The following is a 15,413-nucleotide window of genomic DNA, read 5'->3' as shown; positions in this document are numbered from 1 at the left end:
GGTTTATTATTAGATCTATTTTAAGTATACATGAAGCAACATTATTACTATTATTATTATCTGGGAATCCTCTCCCTCACTAAATATTAGAGCCTATACAGAATTAAATTATTATTTGATGAGGATAATATTTAAATGATGATGATAATGATAATAAAAGCAAACATAATAGGCCTACATAATTTATAGGCCCTTTAGAATTTCTTTATAATAATATATTTATTATAAAAATTATATATATATATATATATATATATATATATATATATATATATATATATATATATATATATATATATATATATATATATATATATATATATATATATTATCCAAGCATTGTACACACATTTTATAAAATGTTATTAAATAATATAAATAAAAATATTAGATTATACATTATTATTATTGTAGTCAGTATTATTATTATCATCTGTACATCCTCTGTATATACAGACAAAAGCGCAAGATCACACTTTTTGTTTTGCACTAAATACTATCTTTAAAAAATGCTATAAATAAAATATTTTTATAAAGTTGTTAATAATAATAATTATTAATAATTGAGCCAAGGGTTGATTATGGTAATAACATTAAAAGTATAATATTATAGCATAGTATTTAATTAAATGGTATTACTATATATATATATATATATATATATATATATATATATATATATATATATATATATATATATATATATATATATATATATTTATTTATTTTTTTAATAAGGGTGATGATGACGCCCTTTATTGTTGTTCTTGCATTATCTCCCTCTTTTAAATTGCATTACAGAATAAAAGTCCACACTTTTTGCATAGGCTACTAAACTTTAAATACTAGATTTTAATTATAACCATATTACTACAATAAGGGTAAGCCATTAAAGTTCTGAAGAAAATAAATGTTATTGGAAAATCAGAAGTCTGTTGTAAACACTGATGAACGGAGTGAGCACGCGCTGTCTGACCGAAAGAAAACCGAAAGTCTCGTTTACGTCACGTAGGAGGAGACCATGCTTTCCAGCACTCACCGACTCCTGCCCCATAAATACACTCGCACATCATTATAGAGCATGTTGTGTGATTCAGATCATCCAGGAGGAGTAAGTGTTCAGTTCGCACGCCTTTATTTACTGACTTCCAGAACTCTCGTCTGCCGACCGACAAGGTAATGCAAATCACTTTCTATAAATCTATACAGTGAGCTTATTGTGAGAACTGATTTTGGATTTGTAGTTGTCTAAGCTTTGTCGTTTATCTTTTTCATATAGTCGGCTAATCACCTAAAAGTGTGTAGCTTATCGGTCAGGGTATATTCTGGCAAACCGTTTCCCAATCACGCTTTGCAATCGGCAAAGCAGAACGGAGCACACACCGTTTACCAATTCAGGATGGATAACTCGCAAAGCTAAACTTTCCTGCGTGCTTTCTTAACATATTGCTATCAATCCGCATTGAAAGCAAGAGAATATAAACGTAAGAGGCGGGGCAAGGGTTTACGTTTTTCAAATTAAAATGTTTAAACGTATATGTAGGTACATCCGAATAAATAAATTGTGGGAATAATTGGGGAATTATTCGGTAATTGTGATAAGGGAATTCAGAAACGTATTGTTTTTGAGTATGTGAAAAAGATAAACCTTGGTTAAATCATGAATTATAGCTCTAAATTGATAAATAGGAAAGGTTCAAGTCATTGAGATCGTTGAAGTATATTTAAAAGTTAAAAAATAATTAATTAATATAGTATCATATATTTATGTAGTTATTATTTATTTTCTTATAAATATAGACGCACACCGGTCACTTTATTAGGTACACCTTATTACATAGGTGTCAGTTAATTCTTTGAGGATAGGAGCTCTGCAGTTTTGCTCCAACCCTAATCAAACACAGCTGATCCAAATAATCAAGGTGATCAAGATTCTATTAAACACTTCGATTTACAATTACGATTACGAGTCGTGTTTGATCAGGGTTGGAGCTAAACTGTGGAGAGCTGCTACCCTCTAAGCATTTACTTTGACACCTATGTCTTACTAGTCTTCAAAACTGCCTTAATCTTTCGTGGCATAGATTCAACAAGGTACTGGAAATATTCCTCAGTGAATTTGATCCATATTGACATGATAGCTGTATGCAGTTGCTGCAGATTTTGTCGGCTGCATATCAATGACAATCTCCCGTTCCACCACATATATATATTTACTTTTTTTTTTCTTTGTAACTGCATGTGACAATTATTATATTTAAGATGTCTCAAAAAGATATTCAATTTACAAGCCAGAATTTTAGCATTAATCACTTTAAACTCAATTTAACCACTAGGTGGCAGCACAAGACCACTTATTGTGGATTGCTGCACTTGTAGGCTTGTTTTTCATTCTTAAAGTCACTAAAATTGAAGTGAAGACTGTTCTGAATTACATCTCGACATGGTCAATGTAATTACATTTAAAATAAAATTTTATCAAGCTTACAGCTTAATTTCTACATTATAATTTTCCAGTTATTACATTCCAGCATGTTTGTGTTTTAGTGTCATCCTAAATGATGAGACTAAAATAGCTTAAGTTTCCTAAAAGCTTTTAAAAGCTTATATATATATGCGTTTATGTGTATATATGCTCTATGTTTATGTGTCTGTGTTCATTCATTCATTCATTTTCTTTTCGGCTTAGTCCCTTTATTAATCTGGGGACGCCACAGCAGAATGAACCGCCAACTTATCCATCACTGGGAAACATCCATACACATTCATTCACACACAAATACTAAGAATTTAGCCATCCCAATTCACCTGTACCACATGTTTGTGGACTTATGGGGGAAACCGGAGCACCCAGGGCAGAGAAATCCAAGCGAACACATGGAGAACATGCAAACTCCACACAGAAACACCAACTGACCCAGCCAGGACTCAAACCAGCAACCTTCTTGCTGTAAGGCGAACATGCTACACTGTGCCACCGTGCAGCCCATGTTTGTGTTCCAATTGATTCATATCACTTAACATAAAGTTACTAATAACTTATTATCTTCATTATAAATCTGTGATAGTTGAACAATATATATATTTACCAGGCAAAAAAATGGATTTGTACTGAATAAAACACTTTTCTTAGTGCATTTATAAATAGTTATAAATAGTTTTATTCTAAACACCAGTACATAAAGTAGAATGATCCACCTTTAAACTAAATGAGCAGCTTATTAAATATGGTAATCTAACTACCCAACGCATTTGACCGAAAAGAAAACCTTTGACCAATGGAAAAAACTATTGCCACGCCCCTACTGGAAAAAAACCTAACCAATGAAAAAACGATTACCACGCTCCCTCATCCCTGATATGATACCTCTCAGTCCCTTTCAAATTTCACACTTTTATTAAATTATGCCTAAATTCAGTCGTTCAGTGCAATATTATATATTGTTAATACCTTTATAAGCTATTACATTAAATCTATCCCTATTAAAATTTGTGCATAATAGCCTACATAAATTTAAATATTTCATTAATTCCTTCTTACTTGTTTATGTAAAAAAATGTCCTGCAAAATCAAGCACCATGTCTAGCACTTATAGTCTTTTTGTCTGCATTTTTCTCTCTTTTTAAAATATATTTTCATGACAAAACAGTAACAGGGAGAGTTATTACTCTTACATGTGAAATAAGAAAATGCAGGGGGAAAAAACAACAAAGAAAGAAAACAAACAACAAAAAAATGTGGTATTAATAGGTTTGCATGAATCAAGCTTTGAACATCATCAATATATAAAAAGGCGAAAATGCGATTAAAGTGTATCCTTAAAAAGATTGTCACAATGCATTAAAAAATAGCACCGGTTTTCTTAAGCAACTATTACTCAAAAGTTATGTTTTCAAAAGAAGACAACAATTTTGAGGAGAAACGTGTCGCATTTGCACATTTAACAGCTTAATTCAACCCAAAATCTGTTAGTCACACCGCATTCAAAAAACAAATGTGGAGCTACAGATACTTCATTTACAGATCCACAAAACAAGCAAGTCACATCAAAATAACCATAACTATAAATAGATAAATTAACAGGATAGATTTTGTGCAAAATCTGTTTCAGTAGCACAAATTTATGTTTTTATTGTATGTTTTTATACAGAATGGTTATGTGCGTATGGTATGTAATACTTTTGGTTAAGATGGTGTGTGTAAATGGTACAGACGTATTTAGGCATACAAAAGGTAATATCTGTGTGTATAAGAACACACCAAATACAAACAAATATATGGATGGCAATTTTCAACAGAAAAAAAAAAAAAAGTGCCTTAAAATAAAAAACAGAATTTTGACATAGGCAGTTGACACAAATTTTAAGTAAAAACTGTTATATTTATGTAGTTCAAAGTCTGTTTGAGAAAAAAGACTCACTCACTTTATTAATATTATATTTTTATGTTTTACTGAACTTTACCATAAAAATATTGCCAAAATACAGCCAAAAATATGTGTAATTGCTAAAAAGAAAAAGAAATCTTGAAATAATAATATACAAATAGTGTAAGAGCAATTTATCTGCATTGTATGGACATTTATCTTCATATAGTGTTTTTTTTTTTTAATAAATTATAAATAATATTTTTTCTCTATGACTTGTCAGAGTTGTTGGACAACAAAACTTAACTATTTTATAGTGGACTATTTTATAACTATTTTCATGAAAGTTAACAATGTAAATAAGCTCAGAGATAAAACTTAACAATTGCACATAGGCTTCACAGGGAGCTTCAGCCGCATGATTTGTATGGGGTCCTTCCAGTTTTTACTTTACAGAAATTAGTTTACAGAAATAAAGAAAATAATTACTATACTAATACTATTCAGTGCCATTTGTTTCCCTAGGGCATTATATGGTACAGAATAATTAAAAATTCAACAAGAAAAAATTTCTGATAAGATTATCCAATTTCAACAATAAGACCCGATTACAAGTGCTAAAATTCAATTAAATTTAAAATAATTACTCTAATTTCAGTGCAAGTGGCTGAATTGCCATGTCCCAGTTTATGTATGCTCAAGTTCAGTTAAAAGTATAATTTAGAAATCCGAATAAATACTATGCTTTTTATAGATTTTTTTATTGTCATATAATACTTCTCACCAAATGCTATAGTTTTTAATAAATTAAAATATTTTAATAAAATCTTTAAATTAATGTGTGTCCCTGAAATGGATGTCTCCTTACTTTAATTGTAATCCACATTAAAAAAATGCCCACTGATTCTTTCTCTAGTCACATGATTCTCAGGAATTCCCACAATTATGGAAATTGTCTACAAGAAGCAGAGTTAGTCTCACTCTTTTATCTTCTTTTATTTTAAGCATTTCAGAGTAGTTTTCTGTTGTGATAAAACATAACATGTCTACCCTGTTACCTATTTTCATATAAGGCAGGGGTGTCAAACTCAATTCCTGGAGGGCCGAAGCCCTGCACAGTTTAGTTCCAACCCTGCTCCAACACACTTACCTGTAGATTTCAAACAAGCCTGAAGGACTCAATTAGTTTGATCAGGTGTGTTTAATTGGGGTTGGAACTAAACTGTAGAGAGCTGCGGCCCTGTTGGAACTGAGTTTGACACCTTTGATATAAGGGAAACATTTTCTTTTCTTTTTTGTAATTTTGAGAAATACCGTTAATAAACATGTTTCAAATCTTCTTCAGATCATCATGTGCTAGCTCGTTGTTCACCATAATGGTAGTAATGCCTGAGTTTTGCAAAAAATGTCACTCCTGTTACTGTCCACACTGTTACTGTTTGCTCATGGCTTAAACATGGTTTATAGATCAGTTTAAACCATGTGCATGATTTTTTCAGGGAACGGCACGCTTGTCGGCTACAGAAAAGCGGAAATGATACAGGGCACGTCATGGTGCAAACCAAAATAAAATATTGATTTTAAAATAATAGTTTTATTTGCAATTTTCAGTATTTCACTATTTGTACTCTAATATCTGTATGAAAATGCTCTTTATATTTAGATTGGCTTTTTGGACAATTTATGTGATGTCTTAGATGTGACATTGAAAAATGTTGCTGTGTTTTCTTTGGATAATTCAGTAACCATCATTTTGTTATTGGTAATCGAATGAGAGTGTGGCAAACAAGTTCCCTATATAGTTCCTATTGTGTTAACCCTGGTACTCCTCTCTCCACCCTGTTAATGATTATTATATATTATATATAATAGTTTTTTCATATTAATTAAATAAAATCAACATAAATTACACATTTTTCTGGTTACTTGTATCCAAAGAACTGACAAAATTAAATCACTTAAAAACAGGATTTAATTGCATTGCAATCTATTTTTATACTAAATGAAATACATTAAATTTACAATGTGTCATCATAGCAAGCTTTTTTAGATAACCCTTGTTTAGTAATAGCTTTTAAAAAATACTATTGTTGGTGTTCTAAGCTATAACAGGCATGCGCAGTGTAAAGTGAGGGACATTTTAGCCCTTGGAAAATGTAAATATTATAGTAACTATTTATTTTAAACACCTTTAAAAAGGTATGAGAATGTTCTGTAAAAGGGAAACATTTGGCCTGTGTTACATGTGAAAATTCTATGTAGTATCCTGAACTGGATCAGTATATTTTTTCTTATAGTTCAACATGTGCTCCTTCAACTGAAATTATAAAAATACCAGAAAATGTAAAAAATAAATAAATAAATAAATCAGTGACAGTTACTACCCTGAAATGGCACTGAATAATAGGAATAACCCATAAATTTAAAAAAACGATTAATTAATTTTATTAATGAAATTTCTTAATTCGTGCATTCAGTCTTCTCTGTCAAATTGCATTACATCCTTTTTTTTTAAATAAAAGTTTCTTAATCTTCTGACAAAAGACTTCTGACTCTGTTCCCCCAAATTGTCATCTCTTGGTTGTACAAAAATAGAGGACTACTTGGATTAAAAATAGTCAGAGTATGAAGGTTACGATGAGTTATTTTATCTGAAGAAGGAATATTAGGTTAGTTGTTGTTCATCTTTATAACTATGACTGGTATTGTATTTAATTAAATTATTATTGACTACTGTTTTCTTAAAGTGCTACAATACTTGCAGATAATTGCTACTGTTTGCAATAGATTACGTTAGATGGCCCATAAGGAGCAAATATTTTAATCATTTATTGAATCACTTATTCGTTTTCAGCTTAGTCCCTTTATTAATCTGGGGTCGCCACAACGGAATTAACTGCCAACATATCCAGCTTATGTTTTACGAAGCTGAGGTCCTTGCAGCCGCAACCCATCACTATATATATACTTAAATCACCTACACCATGTTTTTGGACAGTGGGGGAAACTCAAGCACCCGGAGGAAACCCACACCAACACAAGGAAAACATGCAAGTTCCCCATGGAAATGCCATCTGGCTCGGCTTTGAGGCGATTGTGCTACACTGCACCACCGTGATATATTTAAAATACTAAAAATTAAATATTGTGCTGCTATTGTCACATCTTTTTACTAAAAGTAAATACCCTCTATTACTAGCCTACACTCAGTGTAGGCTTAAAAATATAGAATGGACGCAAATGCGCTGTACTTCACATTAACATTAGGCATATCTTTTCTTTTTTTTTTTCATTTAAACGTACGCCCACTTTTAATTTGAAAAACGTAAACCCTTGCCCCGCCTCTTACGTTTATATTCTCTTGCTTTCAATGCGGATTGATAGCAATATGTTAAGAAAGCACGCAGGAAAGTTTAGCTTTGCGAGTTATCCATCCTGAATTGGTAAACGGTGTGTGCTCCGTTCTGCTTTGCCGATTGCAAAGCGTGATTGGGAAACGGTTTGCCAGAATATACCCTGACCCTTATCACATAATTACTGTATAACTCATGAGGTCAGTGCATGTTTTGTGAGTGTGTGGGTCACCTCACTCACCTGTTGTGTTATGACAGGAAAAAAACATGTTCTAGTACTTTTTTGAAGTATGTAGTAGCTTATTTTGTTTTTCTTAACCCGCACCACTATTACATCATTGCGTGACTCAAGCTGCCTGTTGCCCAGTTATGAAGAAATAATAAAGTGGGTCAGCGGGAGTGTCACGCGTTATTGACTGCTGTTAATGAAGGTGATGTGTTATAGGCTACAGTTCCATCATTACAGCTTCAGTCAAGATAACCGAAGAGCATTCTGGAAGACTCGCGCCTCCACCTTGTGTGTTCATTGTTTAATCTTGAAACATGCTCAAAACTGAAAGTGAATTCACAATAGATGGTCTCGCGTAAACCTTATTGCTGTACTTACATATGAATATAGGCTATTACATATACATATTGAGTGATTAAAGAATACAAATGACTGACGACATACAGTTAAAGTCAGAGTTATTAGCCCCACTGAATAGCCCCGTTTATTTTCCCCCCAATTCCTGTTTAACGGAGAGATTTTTTTTCAACCTATTTCTAAACATAATCGTTTTAATAACTCATTTCTAATAACTATTTATTTTATCTTTGCCATGATGACAGTAAATAATATTTGACTAGATATTTTTAAGACACTTTTATACAGCTAAAAGTGACATTTAAAGGCTTAACGAGGTTGATTAGGTTAACTAGGCAGGTTAGGGTTTTTAGGCAAGTTATTTTATAATCATGGTTTGTTCTGTAGACTATCGAAAAAAATTAGCTTAAAGGGGCTAATAATTTTGTCCTAAATTTGTTTTAAAAAAATTAAAAACTGCTTTTATTCTAGCTAAAATAAAACAAATAATACTTTTTTCTAGAAGAAAAAAAACATTATCAGACATGCTGTGAAAATTCCTTTGCTCTGTTAAACATCATTTGACTTCAACTGTACTTCTAAAATATAATTTATATTCTGATCTAATTTATTAAAACTATTTTTCCCCAAAAATGTTTCGTTTTAGCCCACACTTTTGGGATGTAATGCAGCTTACTGACCGCCCGGTAGAAGTGTGGGCCAATCAGATGTGCCAGCTTGATCTCACAACAATTAAATTATTTTTTATAGACAAGGTGTATCAGTGACAAGCTTAACGCTTTTAACATATTTATGTGGATTAAACATAAAAAAAAATATTGACCCAGTGAAATCTCAAGAATTGTGTTGTTTCAGCTCATTTTAAATAAGTTTGACCGAGAAAAATTTTTTTTTTTGAGTGTTTAACTAAGGCATTAGACAGCTAAACACTTTTCAATAATATTTTAAGTTCTCTAAACGTAACATTTTAATTGGTTTAAACAATTCACCATATGTCTGTTTAAAATGATTGGTCATGCTTGAAATTCTGCTTTGACAACCGCACTGATTGGTCAATATATGTAAAATGACACAAGATGATCATTTTGCTTGTAATGCTGAATTTTGCCAAAGCAGAGCCAAGACAAAGGCACTACCTGAACCCATCTGACAAAACAAAGAGAAAAGTTAAATTAGTAAGTAACGCTTATATATTTTTTTTTCTTAATCTATATACTATCTAATGTTAGAATAGATACATAAATATTATCATTTAAGTAATCTGTTAATTCAATGAAAAGATCACTTTTGGTCAACTCAATTAATTGAGTTGTTGATTTTCCATCACTCAAACGAATTGAGGGAATCACTTTCCTCGGTCACACTTTATTTTGGTGACCTTACATTTCAACTAATTCTCATTAGATTATAAGTAGACTTTTAGGTTGGGGTTAGAGTTGGAGTTAGCTTTAGTGTAAGTTGACATGTCCTTGCAAAGTTTCTCATAGTCAGTTAAATGTCTGTTGAAGGAGCAGTATCAACAGATATTAAGCAGACAGTTCACTTATACTCAAATGGACCATCAAAATAAAGTGTTACCCTTTCCTCAAATCATTTGAATGGTCTCAACTAATTAGGGTTTGCAGTGTAAGCATATGAGGGCCCAATCTTATTGCAAACAATAGCCACTGTTATCTCCTTTAATCTAAAAGACAGCATAGGGTGTTTCGTTTACTATTTCAAATGGAGCACCAGTGTCATGGATATAATGAACATGCAATTTCAATCTCAAATGGCACACTTCATGTGCACTTGCACTTTCAGGGGACACTTACAGGCACCCCTGTGTGACCTCTCTGTGCACTCTATGCACACTAATGCCAAGCCTTCATTGAGGCAAGCTTTGAGGGAGTCTTTTACCTGAAATTTAAGGCATGGGTGTTGTGTTGGGTGTTGTGTGTGCATGTGCTTTATGTAAAGTTCTGCCTAGATCACACTTAGGCAAGCTAAGAGGAGATTAAAGGCAAATGCAGGGAGACCCTACAGTCAAAATGGCATTACGTCATGATAGTGTGGACTCGCACTTAGACTAAATAAAAATGTCAAAATCTTAAATTCTGATGTCATTTCATTTTTTTTTTCCAGAATATTTTGTCACTTCACTATTTCCTCAAAAACTCTCAAGCTTCAACTGTACAGCTGAATACAGAGACTAGCTAATTTTGCAGACGAGACTGATTTGACTCAGTTTTTGCTGCCGGTGATGGTTTGGGCCATGCCGGACCTGAAGAAGTACTTCACGGAGGGTTTGATCCAAGTGGCTATTCTTCTCAGTCTGGCTGGGATGCGCGTGGATGTGGATCCCTATTTGCCTCCTTTTAGCGAAATCATTCTGGGTCCAAGTTCAGCTCTCACTCAGACTCAGTTCCACAATCTTCGAAACATCCTAGATGGATACAACGTGCACCCAAAAAGCGTAGACTTAGATGAGTTCATCACAGCCCGCAGGCATCTGAGTTGGGTCCGATCGCTTGACCGTCTTCAAGTGCCAGCGGCAGAGTTGGAAGCCTGGTTGGTCCACAGAGAGTCTGACAATGCAGTCTCTATCCCCTCTCAAGTGGGCCTCCTTGAGGAAGGTGGAGGACTTGAAGATATGGAGGAACCCATGAGGCTGGGAAGCGGAGGAGAACTGAGCTATGAAGTAGCTGAGGATCAAAGCCTTGAAGCTTTCATGTCAAGAAGCCTCAACCATCCAGATGACGATGAACTCCTTAAAGAGGTAAGCGGTGAAGCCAGATGTTTTTCTCATTTTGCCCATGACCTGTTTTGTGGCTTGTTACATAATCGTTCAAGTACAAATTTGAGGAATGGAAGTTTGTGTTAGACAACACCCTCCATGCAAGGGTGCTGAAAACGTAAAGTAGAAAACACTTCTAAACTGTAACAATACATTAAATAATGCTGTTTTCAGTAGTTCTGATTAAAGAAATTCTGTTTTGGTGAGCATTAAAACAATTAAACTGTTTTGTAAAAATATTAGCCAAAGTCAGTTAAGCACAGTCTTTTTAGCTCTTTAGTTAGTTTTCTAATTGTCTTCTGCAGAAATGTGTTTATACAGGTTTAGCAAGGGAAGAAAAGTGTGTGTTATATCTGACTTTATTAACCTTAGAATTCAATTTCCTCATGGCATCAGATTTCCAGGTAAGCTGTGCCCTTGTAAAATAAGGAAGTGTTTTACCTTGTAATCTTATTTGGTCATCAGCTTGTACAGTTAAAGTACAACATGATAAATGACTTACATGAAGTCATTAACCCTAACTTAACCCATGATTTCAAATACAGAAAGCAGCCTAACTCCATCAAACAAACTCTATTTGCTTATTGCAATACTGAAAACACACATCCATACAGCACCGGCTCTACACCAGAAATATTCAGTCTGGCTATGCACATAGATTTGTTTTTGAGATGGACAGATGCGTGTCCTGCCTTTGCCCTGAGACACAGCTGTGTGTTAAGCAACTTCAAACATCTGATACTCCGTCCTGGCTGGGTTTTCCACCCATGCATTACTCAAGTGTTGCAGGCTGTTTTTATTCTACTGACCGTGAGAGATTCATGAGACCCAGATTATTCTGGGTAATGGGGCTAACATATGATCGCTGGAACATATACTAGCATGTTACATAAGTTTCTATGTTGTAAACACAACCACAACAAACACTTTTCAGACTCAAGAATAAAAAGAAACAATCCAAAAGGTGTAAAATTTCAAAGCTTACATTTTGCTTTGAATTATATGATCAGACCTGTGTGAACCACACACCAGCTGATTAGTGGAGAGGAGACAGAGTGATGAAGCCAATTATCATATGGGGATGGTTAGAAGGCCATGATGCACAGAGGCCAGTGGGCAAATTTGGCCAGGATGCCAGGGTTAAACCTCGGACCTCGGTTTAACGTCTCACCCGAAAGACGGCGCTCACTGAGCAGTATAGACTCCTCATCAATATACTGGGGCATTAGAACCCACACAGACCGCAGATTGAGCACCCCCTGCTGGCCTCACTAACACCACTTCTGGCAGCAACCAAGCTTTGCCATGTGGTCTTACATCCAGGTACTGACCGGACACAGCCCTGCTTAGCTTCAGTGGGTGACCATGTAAGAGGCGTGTTTACACCAAGAGAAATAACTATAAAGAAAACTAAAACAATACTTGCATTAGCATCCATATGAACATGCAATAATGCTCTATTTTATTATAAACATAAGTTTGGGACAAGTGGATGTTCTTATCATTCATTACCAGGAAAACTATTCAATGATATTGTTCCTCTGAGCTATTGATTAATAAACTACAAAATTACTGTTACAGTTATCAGCTTTGGATCCAGATGTATTATCAGCTTGCATTGACATATTATCAACTTTTTCATTTCTTTGGGTTTAAAATAATAATAATAATAAACAAAATCTGTGACAGCATTTACAAAAGTAATGTTTGGAGATGAACTTATATTTCCAATGCAAAATATAATAGAGGATTTTTTTTATTTATCACACAAGGTTATTTTAGTTTGCAGTGATCAGTTTAATGCCTTTTGCACAGTTATGTAACTGAAATGCATTTTGATTTGCTTTGTTTTGCTTAGTTTGCCTAAACAAATAATTTGCACACGCCTTTAATCTGATTTTATTTATTGCCAACATACACAAGCCAGCAATTGAGTGACAATTTAAAACATCTCAATGTTATTGCTTCTAATAATCTCCTCCAAATTAGCATCTTTGTCACAATATCCTGTAGTGTTATACAGGTTTGACCCACAAGCAACTGCCAGCATATACACACGGCATCCAACAGACCAGTAGTGTGACTGTGACCGGCTGCTGGGCTTTGTGCCCACATTATTGACATTAGTGAGAAGCATCGAGATGCTTTCTTTCACTTACAGTTCACATGAATCAACTCAGTGGGACGGCTGGGGGAATTTCAGTGGGATGCTTTTTACTTTACTTTCTGTTCCTTCAGTGGGCTTTGAAAACAGAATAAGAGGTTGAAAGCAGTGCTGAACCTGAACTGCCGTTGGGTAAGGACACTGTACTTAGTAACAGTTGCCATATGTTTGTCAAGTCCCCACATGTACAGACCAGATCAGATGTGACAGGTTTCCATGCTCATGACCCACAGGGCTATTTCTGAACCAAGAGGCAGTCTGTGCTAAAAGGCTGCATATTTGGCCCCACGGTACATCTGACTTGCTGGATCAGACTGTTAACTATTTCTTTTTTACCTGCTGATAAACAGAAGTATGCAATGTGGGGGAAAGTTTTTTAGCCTTAGCCTGCGTATGCATGATAGATAAAATGTCAAAACTCCCAACCAGAACATTTTTGTATTTGTTCCAGTTTATCTCTTTTTTTCAAATTAACTAAATTTAATTTGATGTAGCTAAACAATATAAGGTTAAAACGGGATTTAGTGGTAGGACACTGTTTGCATGATTGTAAATACATAAAGGATATTTATTTTAATTACATTTACAGTTACAATTTCAGTTTTTTTTTCTCACTATTATAGATGTTTTTAAATACGAATTTTAAATAACAGTTTTTTTGCCACTTCTGATGTATGGACTTTTTTAGTATGGTCAGTTTGCTCGGTAGCTCACCTTGTATGGTGTCCGGTGAAGTCTAGTGAAGCACTGTTCACAAAAGACATAAAAGCAATGTAAAATCAAGGTAAAACTGTGGTTGCACCATTGTACTTTTCTCTGACACTTTTTTTAACTCTTGGCTGGTTTTAGGGAATTGTTAGATCGACACATTTCAATAAAAAGCCAATGAATCTGCGATATAAAATCAGTAGCCATGCATCTAAATATTTTTATGCATGTTTTGGAATAATGCGTAAAAATGCATAATGGAAATGGCAAGATGAATTTTGAAAATAAACATAAAAAATGTATGAGCACAACTGAGCAGGATAAACGTTTTATCCGATAAGAGAAAATATGCATAAACTATGATGAAACACATTTACTAAATAAATTCCAGCATGTGCATCAAAAAATCATGTTATTTTGTTTTAACAGATCATGTGATGATAAAAAAATGAAGCAATGGGGTGGCACTAATAGACAAATCACAGCTAAGCTCCTAAACAGTGATCTCATGCCTCCAAAAGCCACAGCACGTTCATTGTGTTTAGTCTTCTGAGGCACAAGTAATATATTCTAGAATAAAAAGGCCCATAGTGGCTTTGGCACCAGTTTATCGGGAAGTGAAGATTTTGTTCTTTGTAAGCCATTGGATGAAAATGGTGCTTTATTCGCAAATGTTTATGAGATATTCTGCAATTAATTCACATCTTTGGAGGGAAGCATAGCTATTGCAGTTTAATTTGATCATGCAAGCTTGTTGGGACCCCAACTTGAAGCCTGACCGCTGGTAGATATGCCTGAGCATGTGCTGGCTTGGCGTCTACAGCACCAGCCTGGCTTGTTTTGTAATCCTAGAAGACATGCACATTTGCTTTCGCAATGCCTGTTTACCAGCTACCGATCAAGTGTCTGCAGCCATTCCCTCAAAACGGACTCAATGCACAGTACACGAAAGATGCTCCACATACCTTCAGCTCAAACGTAAACAGGCAGTCTGACCTTGTCAAACCCTCTCTAGGACAAGTATATGTAGGCTGATAGGGACTGAATAGGTTACATGATTAAGTAACAACCTAACCTTAACTGTAAGGTGTTGGGAGGGAAGGGGGGGGTTGTTATTCCCCTAATGCCAAAAAGATATTAGTCAACTGCAACACTTGTCATCAGGGCCACAGGGGTCTTAGGGGACTTCCAATAACAACAGCACAGACACCCAAGAGACCAGCCTCTTTAATTAGCTCCCCTCCAGGACTGGGAAAGGTTGTCTATTTATAGCATAAAACTGTCTGTTGTCTATAACTGTATGGGTTCCATATATAAAAGAGTGAAAAGTGACCACAGATGTCTCACCAACAGGATAAAACATCTGGAGGTTACTACAATAAGTCACTTTTTTAGTTTAGATTTTTATGAATAAACCAGTTTTTAAAAATTTTAAATATTTAATAAAGTCTAATAAACG

At 34.3% G+C, this 15,413-nt stretch overlaps 1 protein-coding gene across 1 annotated transcript in view; it reads left to right on the top strand.

Annotated features, from left to right (window-relative positions):
• The first annotated feature begins 1,101 nt into the window (after positions 1-1,101).
• The window catches only part of nfe2l1a (nfe2 like bZIP transcription factor 1a), a 21,602-nt gene continuing 7,290 nt past the window's right edge, over positions 1,102-15,413 (top strand). The window contains exons 1-2 of the mRNA NM_212855.2: positions 1,102-1,176; positions 10,431-11,064. Coding sequence (NP_998020.2) covers positions 10,549-11,064 — 516 coding nt within the window. The 5' untranslated portion in view covers positions 1,102-1,176; positions 10,431-10,548. The remainder of the gene's footprint in view (positions 1,177-10,430; positions 11,065-15,413) is intronic.

The sequence above is a fragment of the Danio rerio genome, chromosome 3, assembly GCF_049306965.1.
Source record: "Danio rerio strain Tuebingen ecotype United States chromosome 3, GRCz12tu, whole genome shotgun sequence".
Lineage (NCBI taxonomy): Eukaryota > Metazoa > Chordata > Actinopteri > Cypriniformes > Danionidae > Danio > Danio rerio.
This window is presented reverse-complemented; position numbering and strand designations above follow the sequence as displayed.